Below are 19,877 nucleotides of genomic sequence, written 5' to 3' on the forward strand. Positions count from 1 at the left end.
ACAGAACCCAAGTCTCCTGAGTCCCAGTCCAGTGCCTTAATTCTCTGAACCACGCTGCCACTCATGATTACCATATCTGTCTATCAGTCAGCATGACTAAATCCCATGGCTTAACATGACTCCTCAAGGTCATGTTGACTAAATTTGAATTGTCAACATTTGTTTTTTCCTTTGCCCATGCATACAGAAACCACTACTGTGGTTCTTTTTGTAGTGTAGATGGGGATAGAAGTATTGAGATGAGCAATTCACATTCTTATGTTCCACCTAATCAAGTAACAGAAAGTTTAGTTTGAGCAATTTTTAAAAGACAAATGACATTTTAGAGAAAAGGCCAATTTTTTTGTTTTTAAAAGACGAGATTCTTGTAAAAATTTCCCTTATTTAGTACTAGTCAAACACATCCTTCATTTCCTCATTGCAAGTGGTTCCTCTGCCCAATGATGACCTCTTCCATTTGCAGATCTGCCTGCAATGTCAATCCTGTTAAGTGTTGAGCACTCTGGCCCTAATCCAGCAAAGCATCAACACTCTCGTGAGTAGCTCCATTTACTTCAGCAGGGTTAAACATGTGCTTTGACGCTTTTGCTGCTTTGCCAGAGTGCTCAGCACCTTACAGGATCATACCTCAATTTAAACCCCAGTCCTGCAAAGATGTTAAGCACATTAATAGTCCCACTGAAAAATCATTTTAGAGAACAGTGTCTACCAAGCATAAAATACAGTTCCTTAGTTTTGACATAACACCTCTTACTTTCTGTATCTAAAGGAAAGGCAAAATCTCCAAGAATTTCAACTCTTATTGAAGTTAAGTGGAACTACTCAATTATGTAAAGTTAAGCATGTGTATATATGTATTTGCAGTATTTGGAGTAATTCTTTTAAAAACTAAAAACAGATTGCTTTGACATTTCCAGATTCCTGTAATTGGAGTGAGAGCACCAACCTGAGCTTTGCAGGCCACGGAAGCCAGGTTAGCCTATTACCAAAGTCACAGAGTCAAAGGCCCTGTGGAACCACCAGATAATCCAATGCAACCTCCTGTATATACAGGCCACTTGTACCATCCAGCACCCATGCACCAAACCCAGCAACCAAAATTAGACCTAAATATTAAAACCCACAGGAGACTAGACTATTATGTGCCACTGGTAGAGAATAGGATGGATTAAGGGGTACCAGGGTCCGAGATCCCCACATAGCAGAGACATGTCCAGTTGCTGTAAGCTTCCTAAATCATAAAACCCAGGAAGAGGAGACAATGCTGCCTCTCTAGAGGTCATATGGCCAAATCAAGAATTCTATATTTTTCCCCCACTTCCAGCCCCAAAGCCATCCACTCCTTTTTCCTGTATCCTTCCTGTTTCAGAATCATCATGGCCCTCCCCACAATCATTTGAACAGTTTCACCCTAGCCCCCCAAAATGTTATAATAAACAATGTCTAACTAAATTAATCTTGCATATATTGTCAGATTAGACAGATACATTCAATGCATACACATGGATAATTTAATTTTAATAAAATATTTTAAATGACAATGCATACATTCCTATTGAATATATTAATTGCACATTCTCCAATGCGGTCTATTTAATTAAGGTAATTATGGCACTTATCTGTGCAAATAAAAATTCTTAACTGGAGTCAGAGCTGAGTGCAAATAGCCATTTCACAGTAGATGACAGATCATATACATTTCATTGTTTCATTCTTGCAAGATTTTCAAATTGTGTATTTTACCTGCAAGCTGTTTGTTTGGTGGCTCTGTGTGGTAAAAGCTAATGATACACTTACAGATTTGTATCCTCACTTGAGAGCTGGGCACCCTCATCAAGTAACCTGTGAGAAACAGACAAATTCTGATTTGCAATTTTTACAAGACAGAATAGTTTAAAAAAAGGTCATCTGAGTCTTCCTACTTACATCCCCCTGTACGACATTGAGTAATGTATGTTCCTTATTACTGTTTACACCCTGTATATATTTGTGTTCACTCCTTATGAGGGTAACCATCTTGGGCCGGTATTAACTTATCCCAGGTTTGACTATAAATACCTGAGAGACAGGATTCACTGCCACAGACGGGGAGGAAGTGGTTTTGGGAAAATGGCCTGGGGTTTATAAAGAAGCCTGTTCTGCTGCCCTTTGTTTTACAGCCTGAGGCTGGAGTTCCCTGAGCAAGGTGGGCTGGAACTTCACCCTCTCCAGAGTGGTGAGGGAATAGGCCAACTCAATGGTTCCAGACAGTTTCTCTCAGAACAAAGAAAACACGATTACTAATACAGCAGCTGACACCATGGCTGCCATATTAGTAATCCTAGCTTCTGGTGAGGCACAATGGGATATAAGGGGAACATATAAAACGTATCTTTTCAACAGAATAGGGAGAGAACTGGAGAGAGCCATGTTGTGGAGATAATTTAATTGGGCATGCTCCCCAAGAGAGACTGACTTGCTTTCTTTTTTAATTTTGTAATCCTCCACTTTGTAATAGGTTTTGGGGCACGCATCACCAAAGACGGTCTGAAACATGTGGGTCTATTTTGATATCTCTTTGGACAGATGAAAATAAAGACCTCCAGGCAGGAGAACTTTCTGTTCCCAGGTTCCAAGGATATTCCTTTTTGTTTGACCTGTCACACACGGCCTTTTGCTCCACCTCTCTATTGCTCAAGTCTTCCCACTTGCTGACCTGCTATTTCTCTTCTCATTCCCACCTCTATTGGATAGTCAAGACCCCATGCTCTCTTGACCCACAGAGCTTGTGGTGGTGGTGTTCTTTGAAAAACTCAAGTGTAATAGCTAAGATTCTCAAAGCAAAATGAAATCAGCCAGTGGACCAGGCTACAGGAGTCATACTGGTTTATTTCGTGAGCTCTCCTGGGCTAACTCTGGTGGGCAGCCTCTCTCACTAGGAAGAAAGAAACCTCATTGGCTAATCAAACAATTAGGATTCTCCAATATTCTGAAAGCTGCACAGATGAAGTTCATAGCAAAGTAGAAATGCTTCTGAATGCTGGAAAATGTTACTACTGACTTAGGAGATAGCAAGAACTTGTAATTATAAGTGCGGTAACAAAAAATCATATAAATTCTAAGCTACAACTGAGAAGATAATTGTGGTTCTTTTTATTATGCTGGAGGGTATTACAGCACAGCAATCTAACTTACCCAGTTGTGCAATTAATTCTAAAGTAACTGGGGTATAGTTTACTTCATCAGATAATTTCTTCTTTAAAAATGGTAACCTACAAAAATTGAGCAAGCAAGTTATTATAAGTATCCTTAGAACACAGCAGAAAAAACAGATTAATCAAAACGTGTTTATGCTGATGCCAATATTAGATAGAAAATCAATATCCTATGTTCTATCCCATGAAATTCATTGAAGATGTCTTGGAAAAACTGTCCTCAAGTATATTCTTTGCAGACACTGATCCCAGAACAAAAATGTTTACTTTCATGATCTAGCAACTAATTTTTTGGCTGATAGAAGTAAATGCCTACAGGTACCATTGTAGTAATTCATATTTGGTAAACCAGGAAATAATCCCAGCAAACAAATCTCATTTAAGTATGGAAGATTAAACTCAATAACTGGGGTGACATCAGTCATATGCCAGAGGCAGGCTATGAATAGACATGCTCACCACAGATAGGAAAAAAGGAACCTATCCCTAGGCAGGACAGCTAGGAATATGGAAAAATAGAACTATTAATTTGACTCCAGGTAGCCTAAATACAACTCTCTCTTTAAACTGGGGTATTGTTCAGATAAATTCACTCAGATACTATGAGCACAGAGTTTATGTAATAAATAAACACTATAAAATTGCCCTCATATTCAAATATTGAGATGTTATGCTCCATTCACGACATATCGTTGTGCATGCACAGCTTTGCTGTAGGTTTTCTGGAGAGGGGTTAGGTCTCAGCAGCAGAGCCAGAGGAAAAGAAGGGAGAGAGAAAATAATGGGGCAAATGGGGAGAAAGAGACGGAAAAGGTGAGAAGGAAAGAAGTGTGAGCAAGATAGGCTAAGAAATAAAGGTAGTGGTGGAAGAGTAGAAAATTGTAGGAGAGACAGCACCAGCTGCTAAAAGGAACTTCCAAGTAACACCTACTCTAATTATTGGCTTCTCCTCTTCACCTATAAAAGCACTGAAGTGTGGAAACATCCCTATTGGACAAAAATTAAAGTAAAGTAAAGAACTGGGGTCCAATGCCATATCCATACATTCACTGCAGAAACTAGTATTATTTCTGAACTCTACAATAGGTGAAAATTTACTTCTCACTTGAACGGATACTGTGTTGTATGGACCTTACACCTTCACTGCAAAGTTTTGTCATGTTACTGCCATATACAGAAGAAACTGAAAACTTCATGATGTACTCTAATTAATCACTGTGGGGCAGCAAAGCAGCACAATTAGTTATACTTAGAAAAGTAAGAAATTCAGTTGCAATGTTGTATATTTATCAGCTGAAAATGAGTGATCAAAAACGTTAAGGGGAAGTCTTCTGTATAATCTTTATTATGGCTGCAATTTCCAAACTAAAAGGAAAGTACTGACAAACATGAAATGAATGACACTTTAATTCTGATTTGCAAATAATGTAGAATAGTATGGCAATGAAGATGTTAAAAAGCCCTTACAATTAAATGTTACATTCTAAAGTAGATTAAGAATCGATAAAACCAAAACAAAACCCTCAAATTGTTTTTGTATTCCAGCCCCCTCAAATTGACCTAAGGTTTATCACTTCATAAAGTTTATCTAAAGCTATTAAGGTCCCTTTGTTTCACCTCAGGTTTTTAACTCACTGGGAGAACATTTTGAAACAACAAAACACACCTTAACAAGACTTATTGTTTAATCTCTTGGGGGCCAATCGTCCCAGAACACCCCACTGCAGGCAATGAGACACCTCTGGAAATTCTGCTTTCTGGCATCCCAGGGTTAATTATAATACAGTTCTAAGTGCAGCAATAGGTAGTTCCATAGTCACTGAACTACTAAAAACGGTCTTTCTGTGTCTACAGCAATCATACACGCAGAAAATCAGTTTATAAAAGGGAAAGAAGGGGAACCAGTGCGTGCCTACTCATCTCACAGAGGTGTTGAGAAAATCATTTAATATTTGCATAGCACTTATATAAGTCCTCAGTGCTATTTATTATTAAAGACTGATGTACTTACCCGCATAATTTAAGAATTTCACATGTAGGCTCTATGAAAGCCTCTTGGTCCTGAATTTTTTCTGCACATAGGTTAAGAATTTTAAATATTTGTGCTAAATCCTTAAGAGGCTTTTAATGTTCAATAGTTAAGGAAATTAAACTGTTAGAACTCCTGAGAATGAGGAAAAAAATATACTTTATTTTTGGAAAGAAATACCCTACTCCAACACTGTCAGATTTGGATAACTAAAATTAGGCACATAAATCCCTATTTAGGTACAGTAACTATAAGTGGCTGGATTTTCAGATGTGTGAAGCACCTGAGGTTTCTTACCCATTGATCTCACTGGGAGTTATGGGCACTAAACACCACAGAAAAGTATGCCTAAATATGGATTTATATGTCTAACTTTAGGGACTCAAGTTTGAAAATGTGAACCAAACACACATTTGTAAAGTAATCTTTATACACAGTTTCACCTATCATTTCTAGATATTTGTTACATATGACTGGTACTGTTAATATATATACATATATATAAAAAAGCATCCAGCTAATTAATCTGATTTGGTTTTATTTAAATGTCACCTTATGCCCATGAGTCATTATTATTCTTATCCGCATTTCTTAAGTATTAATCAATATAGCACTTAGAAACCACATCTGTGCTGAGTTGTAAAAGCTGAAATTACATTTACGTTTGCATAGCCTTTTATCTATATTTTTCTACGTTATTGTATACTGAGATTTTTCAATTCTATTTTGAAGCACATAGCCCCAAGCATCCAAATAATATTTCTTACCACATCTTATTTGAACTGTAGTTTCCATAGAGGAGAGAAAAAAAAAGGATACAAGCCCTGTTTCATACTGCTTCACCACTTTCTTGAGAGTTTCTAGCTGTCCATCTTCCTCATTATTCTTATTCTTAAAAAGAAAAAAAACGTCCCTTAACTTTAAATTGCAGTGTGCCTTTAAAACCTTAAATGATCTTGGTCTATCCCCTTTTGCGTACAAGTGCAAGTGGAAAAATAGATAAAAAGTCACAAGATACTATGAAATTCTGAAAGCGTTCAGCAGCAAATCTTGATCTAACCATATTTTTTTAAATGCACAGAACACATTATTATAATCATGCAGAGTCTTTTAGTAATGGATTTTTTGGTTGAATGTGTGGGCTCACTGGCTTAAATCACCTGACAGCACTATAAGCTTGTCTGATAAGTGAAGTAGTATGTCATCACAATTGGTACAGTGCCTGTATGAAAGTATGGTGTGCCATTTTTATTTTAAAATTAGACATACTGATGTATTTTAAAGATGCATTGACATAGGATAGATTTATTAAGAAATGTTGTATTACATCTATTGCATCACAAATTGTTGCTATGAAAATGTCTAATGCCACACTAAGTAGTGTACGCACCAGCCTGTTGCTGTTCTTTGTCTGCCTTCACTGGCAACTTCTCAGTTTCAGACTCTGAATATATTCTCACTCCTTACATGTGAAGCCCCAGAAACGTATTCTCTCTTTTCCCACTGAGGCCATTCCATCCCTTTTAAACAATTATTAATTATTATTCATTATTTGTACTGTGATAGTACCTAGGAGCCCCAGTCATGGACCAGGGTCCCCAGTGTGCTAGATGCTGTACACAAACAGAACAAAAAGTTGATCCTTGCACCAAAGAGCGTACAATCTAAAACAAGAGACAACTGGTAGAAACAGACAGTCAGATGGAAGAGTATAAGGAAATAAGACAATATTGGTCAGTACAGTGGACAGTGGTCACAACACACCAACTGTCAAGTTTTTGACATCATACAAAGGAGTATTTTAAGGAGGGATTTGAAAAAGAATAATGAGGTAGCCTTGTGAATGTTTATGGAGAGTGCCTCCAAAGCATAAGGGGCAGCATGGGAGAAAGCTGGTTTGAAAATTTAACACGTGGCGATGGAGACTGGTATCATTGGCCAATCGGAGGTGAGCGTTGACAACTTGATAGCATATGAGAAGCACTAAGTTGGTTAGGCATAAGTCCTGATGGGCCTTAGAAATGAAAACAAGCATCTTAAGTTTGATGCAATAAAGAAAAGAGAGCCAGTGGATGGATAAAAAGAGGAATTATATGGTCAAGGTGAGGATCTAGAAATGTGATCTTTGCAGCAGCACTCTGAATGGACATGAGCCAGGCAAGATTGTATTTGTCCTCTCCATCTATTTAACCACTGCCCACTACTATTGGAAAGATAGTGGATTAAATGGACAAGAGTTCCAATCTGGAGTTGCAGTTCCCATTATCTGTACTCCTACTGAGGCGATTCTGCCTGCATACAAACCCTTAATTTTTCCATTCTTCTGAAGCACCATTTTTGATATCGACCAGTTTTTTAATAAAGCTCAGATTCTAGAACTGTCCAAATTCTCTCCTTTGCTACAGTTCCCATATCTTGCATAAAATCCCCCTTTGCAGCCAAGAATCTCTCAATGCCAGCACTGTATAGGCCTGGTAAAGGGGCAGTGCTGGAAAAGGGACTAAGGGTATGTCAGGACATATCAATAGTGGCACTGTAGAACACTCCACTGTGGCTATTCTGGGGTCCTTTGCCACTAGACAAGGCTACTGTCAGGGCCGGCTCCAGGCACCAGCGTTCCAAGCAGACGCTTGGGGTGGCAGTTCGAAACGGGCGGCAGTTCCTCCGGTTACGGCGGCAATTCAGCGGCTCCGCCCACTGCAGCAGCAATTCGGGGGCAGCTTCTTCCTTTGCTGTTTGCGGCGGCAGTTTTTTCTACTGCTTGGGGCAGCAAAAACTGTAGAGCCGGCCCTGGCTACTGTAATTTAGAGTAGCCAAGGAGTTGCTCTAAATTAGACCAGCAGTTGTTTCAGCCCACTCACCAGCCCAGAATCTAAAGGCCTCCTTCCCCGTGTTGCACCTATGTGTGCTTTGCTGTCTGGAGGTGCACCACACAATCTCACAAAAAATATTTTGGAGGCGCCCAGCGGGGGTGGTATATATTTGTCCCAGGTCACTGGGTGGGGGCTCGAGCTGGTTTGCATTGTGTTATTGGAATGGATCCCCTAGATATTGAACCCGGCCCTTGTTGCTGCCAACTCTGACGGGCAGAAGGGTTACATACAGTTGCCATCTTGGACAGTCAATTGCACACCAACACTGTGTCATTTGCCCACATGGATTCTATAATCTACACATTTGCAACAATTTTTTGTGAAAGTCCATATTTAGGCACATGAATGAATATTTAACACAAATGTTCATGGGTACCATTGTTCCTTGACACTGAATATCTTCAAAGACATACTTGCATTGTAATTCTACCAGTATAATTCTTCCATTTTGAGGATTTGCAGTCCTGACCACTGGGGCTCAATATCTGGCTATTTAATTGTAACATGTATTTTATTATTACCCTTACAAAATGTATCACAAGCCTTTTTCCTCATGTTGTACTTACTGAGTTGGAATCTTCAAGTAGTTTGATGACACGATTAAGGTCCACAGACTTCAACTGAATACACTACAAACAAATACAGTTCTTAATTTTTTCAATGTTTAAAAATACTAAAATTGAACAATGTTAAATATGAGCAAAAAAGGACCTAAACTTTGAGGCTATAATTCTAGTGAGGGGTGCGAGGGATATCACAGATAATGAGACGCAGGCCTTGTCTACACTGCAGGATAAGTTGATGTAAGTTACGCAACTGTAGTTACAAAATTTACATAACTGAAGTCAATGTAGTTTACATCGATTTACTGTGGTGTCTATACTCTTGCATCAAGTATTAGGGGATAACTGTTGTTTTTGTGGATACAGACTAACACAAGGAGTCTGGTGGAACCTTAAAGACTTAACAGATTTGCATCTGAAGAAGTGGTGTTTTACCCATGAAAGCTTATGCCCAAATAAATCTGTTAGTCTTTAAGGTGCCACCGGACTCTTGCATCGACACTCTTGCATTGACATAGCTTCTGCCTCTTGTTGAGGTGGAGTACTGAAGTTGACAGAAGAGTGCTCTCCCATCAACTTATCGCATCTTCACCAGACCCAATAAATTGACACCACTGCATCGATTGCAGCAGTGCTGATTTAGCCCACAGTGAAGACAAGCCCTGAGTCTCTAGTGGTTTTGAAGTTACAATAATAAGGAATTATAGCCTAATAATTCAAAATATAGAGCTTTCTTCTGATTTTATATAAATGCCTGAATAGGAGTCCCAGATTCCCATTTGTATTCCCTCTACCCATATCACCTCCTCAACCTATCCCTTTCTGCAGTATTACTTCCTAGGCAGTCATTTCCCATTTTGTATCGATTGAGTTTGACGCCAGAAGACACTATCAGAAAAAAATAGTCTAGTCTGACCAGTTGCATATCACAGGCCACTAGACCCCACCCAGTTACCCCTAGATTAAATTGAAGCCTTACAGCCCTTGTGAGACTAAACTACATGTGCCGCAGACCCCCAGGATAGCAGGGAATTGATTTGGTGAGACACACCCAGATGCAGCACGGAACCAATTTCCATGTGCTTCAATCTTCATCACAACCACACAAACTAGATTTTTTTTAAATGGAGAAAGTCCACTTAGGACGAGCAGGAGCCTTCCGTGGGTAAATGCCAGCCCCTTGTTCAAAACCCAACCTTTCATTCGGTAAAGACAAGCAACCACCCCCAAACACGAACCGACTGTAAACGGGTGCAATACTGTCCGTCTCCTCCACCACCGAGAGCCCCCTCCCTCCGCGGCAGCGCCCAGCAGGTGGCAGTGGGGCCACACGGCTGCGGTTCAGAGCCAGCGAGGCTGGCAGGGCCGGCGGGACAGGTTCCCGCTGCTGCGGGGGAAAGCGAGGGGGAGCAGCAGAGGCGGGAGGACTCACAAGTGAGGGAGGGGAGAGGCCCAGAGACCGGCGGGTTCGCCTCTGCCCGATTGCCAGGGCCAGCAGGAGCCTCCTGAGGGCAGCTACAAAAGGCGCCTCCCCACCCAGTAGGGCGCACGGACCATCCCCCAGGGGACGCCAGGGGACGAGGCAGGGACGGGACGGGGAGTGAACGGGACGGCGGGTGCTGAGCGGATCGTTCCTCCCTCCCCCAGTGACCGTGCTTGGCCCGCTGCCCGGGGCCGGGCTGTCGGCGCTGCTCACCCTGGGTCGCGCTCACCTGGCTGGTCCGCAGGGCACTGTCCGTGGCCGGCTGCGGCCTGCGCTTCTCCCTGCCGGCCAGGTGGGCCGGGGCGGGGGCGCCGTCGGGCCCGGGCGGCGAGGACATAGATGCGGCGAGCGTCGGGATCAGTGCGGGACCCGGGCAGCAGCAGCCGCCACCTCCCTGCTCCAGCGCCGGCACCAACACAAGCCGGGCTCCGTTCCCATGGCAGCGGGGGAAGCCGCCTACGGCAGCCCCAGGGAGTCAGAAGAGCTGCCAGGCGCGTTCGAACGCCGGGAAGTCAGAGCAAAAGCTCCCCCTAGTGGCCAGCCCAGGGAGAGACCTGGGGGTCGGAGGAGGTGGAGCGCGGCCACATCCCATCCCCACCTCAACCCCACCGTCCCCAGCAATTCCCTCGCTCACAGCACTTCCCTCCCCCCCACCTCAACCCCCTCACTCACAGCTCATCCCGCCACCTCAGTCCCCCTCACAGCATGTCCCTCTGACTCCCTAGCCCACAACTCCCCTCCAGGCAACCTCCTCATAGCCTATCCCTCTGCCTCCCCTACACACCAAAAGCCCCACACAACAACTCCCTCACCGCACAATGGTAACATTCTCTAGGGTACAATTTGGATGCTGAACAGCTGGGTCCCCCCCCAATTCTCTAATCTGGGGTGCCTTTTACAGTGCTTCACTGTGAGAGCAGCCACTCCTGGCCTTGGTCATATACAGCCTCTAGCATGTAAATTACTCCCAGCTGAGTTATAGGAGTGATTCTAGTGAGCCACTCCTGAATTATATTGCAGAGCAACGCCAGCAAATTCCCAGTGTAACCCACACACTTCCTGGGTGTGGTGTTCTGTCCTATCTAGTGGCACTGCAACCACCGAGAGAGAGAGAGAAATTGTCTGCTCTACAGCCTTAGCTGAGAGCCATATGGCTTTTAGCTCATGCGGTAGAGGCTCATGCACTGAGATCCTGGGTTCGATCCCACCTGCTGATGACCGGGGTCTGTCAGTGTTACACCAGTTCCAGACTTGTCCCCTGAAATGTCCGCCTGGACAACATAAGCTCATAGAAAATTAATAGAAAATTCTATGCACAAACTCTGTTACCTCAACTGGAGGTTCTAAACACTTCAATCCAAACACACTGGCTTAGATAAAAGAAGTTTATTAACTACAGAAAGATAGATTTAAAGCAATTACAAGTAATGAGGCATAAAAGTCAGAATTGGTTACAAAGAACAAAAGGTAAAACACAAAGTAATACCTAACTTAAAAAGCTAAGTGAATTTAAAGCAAAAGGTTTCTCTCACCATATGCTTACAGCAGTCCGGCTAGATTCCATCAGCCAGGACCACTCCCCCAGTTCATTTATGCTTCCTTTGTTTTTTAAATACTGTTAATGCAGTGAGTAGAAATGAGGGAAGAGAGGTGATTTGGGGCCTCTGCTCCTCATTTTTACATCTTTTCCTCCTCACTGAGAATAATCATCAGCTGGGGTTCAGATAACAGCAAGTCTGTTTCTTTGCAAAGATATACATTTTTTGCTCACACCATTCTTTCCGCCAAAGGATGGTAGCTTAACCAGGTGAGTTATAAAAGGGTGAACATAAGTGCAGAGACTGTCACAGCAACCCTCTGCCTCCCGTACACATCAACCCCTCACAGCGTGTCCCTCAACCTCCGTTACACATCACCCCGATGGCATCTTCCTCACAGTGCATCCTTCCACCTCCCTTACACGTTGGTCCCCTCACACAGTAAAGCCCTAAAAGCATGTTCCTTCGCCTCCCTTACATATCAACCCCTCTCCCTGCAACCTCCACATCATACTCACAGCAATCCCTTCACAGTACATCCCTCTGCCTCCCTTACATATCAACCCCCTTTGCCCGCATCAACCTCTTCACACTGTACTCCTGGGGAAATTTTGCACCACTGCGCATGAGCAGAATTCATGTACACCGCATATTTCTTTGCTTCCCCACAGAAAAATAACTTTCTGACAGGGAAGCAAAGGGAAGCTGCAAAAGCAATCATGCAGCACTACCTAACTGTGCAGGTACATTATTTCAGGCACCCAGAGCAGCTAGCGGAGAGGTAAATCACCGTAAAGATGGAGACACCCCAGCCAGTGGCTCCTACCCTGAGCTGGGATCGACTGCTAGTCCCAGCTGGGCTGGAGGCAGGAGAGAATGGGACTTCCTCTTCCCCTGCAAGGAGTGGCTGGGGCTGTGTCAGCCCCACTCCCAGAAACCTCCCCCAGCTGCAGAAAGCACAGCATCCTCCCCTGCTTCCTGACCCCATTCCTCCTCAGCTGGGGGGGAGGGGTCACTTTACAGGGAGTTGCTCCCCCATCCACCCAACCCCCATGCATCTGGACCTCCCATACCCAGACATCCCTGCCAAGCCTCACCCCATATGCCCAGAATCCCCCTTGCCCTCCATACCCAAACCCCACCTCACTGAACCTCAACTCCTGCATCTGGAGCCCCCTGCACCCAGATCCCCTGCCTCTAGACCCCCACTCCACTCCCTGAACTCAAACAACGACCCTGATGAGCCCCACCCCCCTGCATCCCCCTGAGCCCCCACATCCAGACCCCCATGTCACTGACCCCCAACTAGCTGCACCCCCACCCCACCAAGCCCCACTCCCCAGTACCCAGACCCCCCCTGCTGAGACCCTCACACCTAGACCCCTTTGTTGAGCCCCAACCACCTTCACCTGGAAGCCCCTGCAGAGTCCCATTGCAAATACAACCCCCCCGCCACATGAGCCTCTGTGCATCCAGATCCCTGCACACCTAGAACCCCGACTGAGCTGCACCCAGATTGTCCCACACAGAATCCTCTCACCCCACACCTGGATTCCCCCACACTTGGATACTGCCTGGTTGAGCCTGCCTTCCCCACACCTGGTGCACCTGGCGCAGAGGGGCAGGGCCCCAGAGTGTTTCTGGGTAGACCCAGGCCTTGTGCTGTGTCAGGGTCAAGTGCAACCTCACCACCAAGTCCGTATCCCGCAGGTGAGGGGTGGGGGAGCTGCAGGGTGATCTCCCACCTTTGTGTAGCCAGTGGCCTGTGCTCCCCACTGCCATGCTGCAGCCTGTGCATCTATTTATTGAAAAATAAAACTTGCAGAATTTTAAAATATTGTGTGCAGAATTTTAAATTTTTTGGCACAGAATGTCCTCAGGAGTAACGCGGTGTCCCTCCACGGCCCTACATATCACCACCATGGCAACCCCCTCACAATATGTCTCTCAACCTCCTCTACACATCATCCCCCCTTGCAATGCCCTCACAGCGTGTCCCTCTGCCTCCCCTACACATCACCCCCCACACATGGTCCCCCTCACACAGCCTGTTCCTCTGCCTCCTCTACAGATCAGTCCCACTGCCACACAAGGCATCCCCCTCACACAGTGTCCCTCCGCCTCCTCTACACATCAACCCCTCCCCCCACACTCTCAGGGGGCTTGTCTGCAGTTGACATTTATTACTGATTAAGTTAATATGTGAATTTAAAGGACAGTAGCTATTCCGGAATAAGAGTGTCAATATGGGGAGCTGTTCCTGTGTAACAATAATACCTAGCTCTTATATAATACTTTTCATCAGTGGATCTCAATGCTCTATGCAAAGGAGGTCAGTATCATTATCTCTGTTATACAGATGGGGAAACTGAGGCACAGAGGTGAAGGGACTTCTACAAGGTCACCCAGTTGGCCAGTGGCAGGAATAGAATGCAGGTCAGTAGGCCACACTGTGTAGACAAGCTCTGATAGATTCTGAAACTACAACCCTCCCCCCACCAACACACACACCTCTTCTGTTGTGTATACTTCCTTCACTACACACACCTTTACCAAAACCTTTAGACCACACACACTAATAGAACTGGACATGGCTGTGCCAAATTTCCCCTCTCCCTCACACTAACATCCCCTTACTTTCCCTGACACCTTCTGGAATCCAGGAGTCTAGTCCCTGCACACAATAATGGAGCTGGGGCCCTGACTCTTGCCAAACCTCCCACTATACTATGTCATGGACCCTCCACTACACAATCCTTCCCACTACCTGCACTAACAGGACTGCTTGCCTTATTTATTGTTTATTGACCGTCCAATTAATTAAGTTCTTTTTCCAGTCTGTGAATTTTTTCACGCCATTATCCAGATTCCTGCTCAATTTTTCCTTATTTTTAACTATTTGGCAGATAATTTGGACAAATAATGTTCAGTCTGTTAGGTGTCATCTGCCTACTTCTGTTGTTTGGGGTGTGTGGTTATTCACTTCAGATACTTGGTACTGTCCCTCACTGGATGACTGCAGCAAAATTCCTCATGGTGCATCATGAACACCCTTATTTCCATGCAAATATGGTTATTTGTATGGAGAAAAGATATTCTCCAAACATTAGTAAACACATCCATTTGGGTGTATGCATTAAAATAGTCCAAACATAGGTAAACTGAACAATGTTTTTGTAGTGTTCAGCCGGCTGTACAGCTGTGTCCCTGCACACTGTACCACTCCATCACCACAAGCACCATATTCACACCTCCACGGTACATATGCTTCCCCACCAGATAAATTACTATGCATCCCTTGCATTCCTTCATCTCATACAATGCACAGACTGCACTCTGCCCAACAAATCTCCTTTAAAGAGACAAATGCACAGCAGCTTGTTGCTTTAACTGGAGTTAATAATCACTTCAAATCAAACACAGTTCTGGGTTGATTTAGAATAAAGATAAAACAAGTTTATTGAACAAAAGAGATAGGTTTTAAGTGAGTTTAAGTACAAGGGACAAAGACAACTGTTACAAGCAAATAAAAGTAAAATATGCTTTCTAGTGGCTAAGACTTAACTCAACCAGCAATAGGCTTGGTTCAAAGTAGATTTCTTACGTTTTCTTTTCGGCCAAGACTGACTTTCTCTCAGTTAGAACCTTCCACAGAAGTACTAGTTGCTGGCTTCCCTTGTCTTCCTAGGTGAAAGATCTTTGCCTAAGCAGGTTTGACACATATATTCAGTTCCCAGAGACTCTAACCCCCTTGGTTGACCTATCTTTCTCAGCTTGCAAGAGCTCTGGCTCCTTGTGTCTGTCCAGTGATGGATGCCAGGATGGCTGCTTCTCTCTCTCCATATATCTTCCTAAACTCACTGTTTTTCCCCCAAGACTCAGGATAACCTTATGTTCTTCTTCCCTTCCTGTGGACTTCCCATCTCCGTGCTGATTTGTATGTAAATGAGGCTTCCACTGTTTTGTTTCCGTAGTGCTACCTTCCCTCCTGTCTGAGAAAAAACCTGTTTCTCCCTGTGTTTGGTCACAAAATTTAAAGCATAATATCAGTGAGTATTCATATTTTCACATATATCATTAATACATACATTTCACAATGATATTAATCACCAGTGCGTCATTAGCTTTCAGAAAAGACTTGAGCTGATACACTTTTATAATACAGCAATATTGTACTGTCAGTTGATTCAATTACTTATCATTTGAAGTTCAGACCCCTGCAAGAAGCTCTCCCCGCCACTGGCTTCATTGACAGCTTTGTTTACCTTTTATGTAAATATACCTTTATTGTCTCTGCCTGATAACCAGGCTCATCAGACAAACAAATAAACATCCCTTTGTCTAAGGCAGACTGGGATTATTCATTCTTGCCAAACACATTTTAAGAACAATTCTAGCACATATTCATAACTCTTTGTATACAGCTCTTTGTACAATTCTTTTGCACACACAAAATATTAAGGATAAATGAGTTATTAGTTTTTCAATTATATCTTACATGACACCTTTTAGATACAGATTATGACACCAGTCATAGTGAGCAAGTCAGGCCTGGCAAGAGAGGCTGATACAGGCTAATGAACCACAAATGGGCCTCTGTGCCACAGCTTATTATGATACATTTATTAATGCATGGTTTAATAACTGGATGGTGAGCCCAGCTGTTTGAGAATTTTTGAAGAATCATAGAATCATAGAATCATAGAATATCAGGGTTGGAAGGGACCCCTGAAGGTCATCTAGTCCAACCCCCTGCTCGAAGCAGGACCAATTCCCAGTTAAATCATCCCAGCCAGGGCTTTGTCAAGCCTGACCTTAAAAACCTCTAAGGAAGGAGATTCTACCACCTCCCTAGGTAACGCATTCCAGTGTTTTACCACCCTCTTAGTGAAAAAGTTTTTCCTAATATCCAATCTAAACCTCCCCCACTGCAACTTGAGACCATTACTCCTCGTTCTGTCAGCTGCTACCATTGAGAACAGTCTAGAGCCATCCTCTTTGGAACCCCCTTTCAGGTAGTTGAAAGCAGCTATCAAATCCCCCCTCATTCTTCTCTTCTGCAGGCTAAACAATCCCAGCTCCCTCAGCCTCTCCTCATAAGTCATGTGTTCTAGACCCCTAATTATTTTTGTTGCCCTTCGCTGGACTCTCTCCAATTTATCCACATCCTTCTTGTAGTGTGGGGCCCAAAACTGGACACAGTACTCCAGATGAGGCCTCACCAATGTCGAATAGAGGGGAACGATCACGTCCCTCGATCTGCTCGCTATGCCCCTACTTATACATCCCAAAATGCCATTGGCCTTCTTGGCAACAAGGGCACACTGCTGACTCATATCCAGCTTCTCGTCCACTGTCACCCCTAGGTCCTTTTCCGCAGAACTGCTGCCTAGCCATTCGGTCCCTAGTCTGTAGCGGTGCATTGGATTCTTCCGTCCTAAGTGCAGGACACTGCACTTATCCTTATTGAACCTCATCAGATTTCTTTTGGCCCAATCCTCCAATTTGTCTAGGTCCTTCTGTATCCTATCCCTCCCCTCCAGCGTATCTACCACTCCTCCCAGTTTAGTATCATCCGCAAATTTGCTGAGAGTGCAATCCACACCATCCTCCAGATCATTTATGAAGATATTGAACAAAACCGGCCCCAGGACCGACCCTTGGGGCACTCCACTTGATACCGGCTGCCAACTAGACATGGAGCCATTGATCACTACCCGTTGAGCCCGACAATCTAGCCAGCTTTCTACCCACCTTATAGTGCATTCATCCAGCCCATACTTCCTTAACTTGCTGACAAGAATACTGTGGGAGACCGTGTCAAAAGCTTTGCTAAAGTCAAGAAACAATACATCCACTGCTTTCCCTTCATCCACAGAACCAGTAATCTCATCATAGAAGGCGATTAGATTAGTCAGGCATGACCTTCCCTTGGTGAATCCATGCTGACTGTTCCTGATCACTTTCCTCTCATGCAAGTGCTTCAGGATTGATTCTTTGAGGACCTGCTCCATGATTTTTCCGGGGACTGAGGTGAGGCTGACTGGCCTGTAGTTCCCTGGATCCTCCTTCTTCCCTTTTTTAAAGATTGGCACTACATTAACCTTTTTCCAGTCATCCGGGACTTCCCCCGTTCGCCACGAGTTTTCAAAGATAATGGCCAATGGCTCTGCAATCACAGCCGCCAATTCCTTCAGCACTCTCGGATGCAACTCGTCCGGCCCCATGGACTTGTGCACATCCAGCTTTTCTAAATAGTCCCTAACCACCTCTATCTCCACAGAGGGCTGGCCATCTCTTCCCCATTTTGTGATGCCCAGCGCAGCAGTCTGGGAGCTGACCTTGTTAGTGAAAACAGAGGCAAAAAAAGCATTGAGTACATTAGCTTTTTCCACATCCTCTGTCACTAGGTTGCCTCCCTCATTCAGTAAGGGGCCCACACTTTCCTTGGCTTTCTTCTGGTTGCCAACATACCTGAAGAAACCCTTCTTGTTACTCTTGACATCTCTTGCTAGCTGCAACTCCAGGTGCGATTTGGCCCTCCTGATATCATTCCTACATGCCCGAGCAATATTTTTATACTCTTCCCTGGTCATATGTCCAACCTTCCACTTCTTGTAAGCTTCTTTTTTATGTTTAAGATCCGCTAGGATTTCACCATTAAGCCAAGCTGGTCGCCTGCCACATTTACTATTCTTTCGACTCATCGGGATGGTTTGTCCCTGTAACCTCAACAGGGATTCCTTGAAATACAGCCAGCTCTCCTGGACTCCTTTCCCCTTCAAGTTAGTCCCCCAGGGGATCCTGGCCATCCGTTCCCTGAGGGAGTCGAAGTCTGCTTTCCTGAAGTCCAGGGTCCGTATCCTGCTGCTTACCTTTCTTCCCTGCGTCAGGATCCTGAACTCAACCAACTCATGGTCACTGCCTCCCAGATTCCCATCCACTTTTGCTTCCCCCACTAATTCTACCCGGTTTGTGAGCAGCAGGTCAAGAAAAGCGCCCCCTCTAGTTGGCTCCTCTAGCACTTGCGCCAGGAAATTGTCCCTGAAGACTGAATCCTGGTGTCATCAATCAGGCTGCAAATTATATTTGGTTAGAGTGAACCTCTAAAGTTTATAAACATTATACAGTGAGACAGAGGTCTTAAAATAATAGAAGGATGTACACTTGTCACTGAGTATTGAAAACTCTTTGTGTGTGTCCCTTACTGGTATAAATCATGCCCAGTTATGTAGTTGTTAAAAGATGTTACCATCTCATTGGTTGTGTGACGAAGTTGGTCCAGTTGAAACACTGGTGTCACATCACAAAAATCAACATCAAAATGAGTTCCCCAAGTTAGGGATGGGGTTAGACAGGATAGGGCTTCCAGCTTAGAGTTAGAGATGCAGAAAGTAGGGCTTCCCAGGCTAGGATTAGGATAACAGGGGACAGGGCTCCCTGAGCTAGGGTTTGGCTCTCTGGGTTAAGAGTGGGACTACCTGGGCTAGGGTTAAGGCTACACAGATTACTGCTTGGGTAATAGAGGGTAGGGCTCCCTGAGATAGGTTTAGGGTTACAAGGGGAAGGCTTTCCTAGCCTGGGTTAGGATTACAGATGGTAGGGCTCAGGTTCAAAGGATAGGGTTTCCAGGGCCAGAGTTAAGGTTGGGACTGATAAGGCTCCCCTGACTAGGGGTTTCAGCGGACAGGGCTCACTGGCATAGGTTAGGGTTGGGGTCAATAAAGCACTCAAGGTTAGGTTACAGATGGCAGGCTCTCCAGGCCAGCTTGAGGGTTGGGGATGGTAGGTATACCCAGGCCAAAGTTAGAGCTGCAGGGATGGGTCTTCCCAGCCTAAGGTTAGTGTCACAAAAGGGCACAAGGCACCCCAGTCTTTTGTTAGGGTTGGGGCCAGTAGAGCTACCTGGGCCAGGGTTACAACAGTTGGAACTCCCTGGCCTTGGGTTAGGGTTACAAATTGTGGTTTTCACTGGGTAAGGATTAGATTTGGGGCCAGTAGGTCTCCCTGGGCCAGGGTTAGAGTTGGTGCTGGTAGGTCTTTCTAAGATAGGCTTGGGGTTACAATGGATAGAGTTCCCTGGGCTGGAATTAGGGTTCCAGAGGGTGGGTTCTGTGGGTTAGGGATGGGCCAGTAAAATTCCCCATGCTCGAGTAAGTGTTACTAAGTGTAAGGCTCCCCGTGCCAGAGTAAGTGT

General features: G+C 44.4%; 1 protein-coding gene across 1 annotated transcript in view; it reads right to left on the reverse strand.

Moving 5' to 3' along the window:
- Positions 1 to 10,479, reverse strand: part of CFAP69 (cilia and flagella associated protein 69) — a 38,287-nt gene extending 27,808 nt beyond the window's left edge. Inside the window, exons 1-6 of the mRNA XM_077809418.1 lie at positions 10,372 to 10,479; positions 8,663 to 8,725; positions 6,043 to 6,108; positions 5,206 to 5,315; positions 3,175 to 3,251; positions 1,744 to 1,842 (exon numbers count right to left, since the gene is read on the reverse strand). Of these exons, the coding sequence (XP_077665544.1) occupies positions 1,744 to 1,842; positions 3,175 to 3,251; positions 5,206 to 5,315; positions 6,043 to 6,108; positions 8,663 to 8,725; positions 10,372 to 10,479 (523 nt within the window). The remainder of the gene's footprint in view (positions 1 to 1,743; positions 1,843 to 3,174; positions 3,252 to 5,205; positions 5,316 to 6,042; positions 6,109 to 8,662; positions 8,726 to 10,371) is intronic.
- Positions 10,480 to 19,877: the final 9,398 nt, after the last annotated feature.

The sequence above is a fragment of the Eretmochelys imbricata genome, chromosome 2 (assembly GCF_965152235.1).
Source record: "Eretmochelys imbricata isolate rEreImb1 chromosome 2, rEreImb1.hap1, whole genome shotgun sequence".
Classification (NCBI taxonomy): Eukaryota; Metazoa; Chordata; order Testudines; family Cheloniidae; genus Eretmochelys; species Eretmochelys imbricata.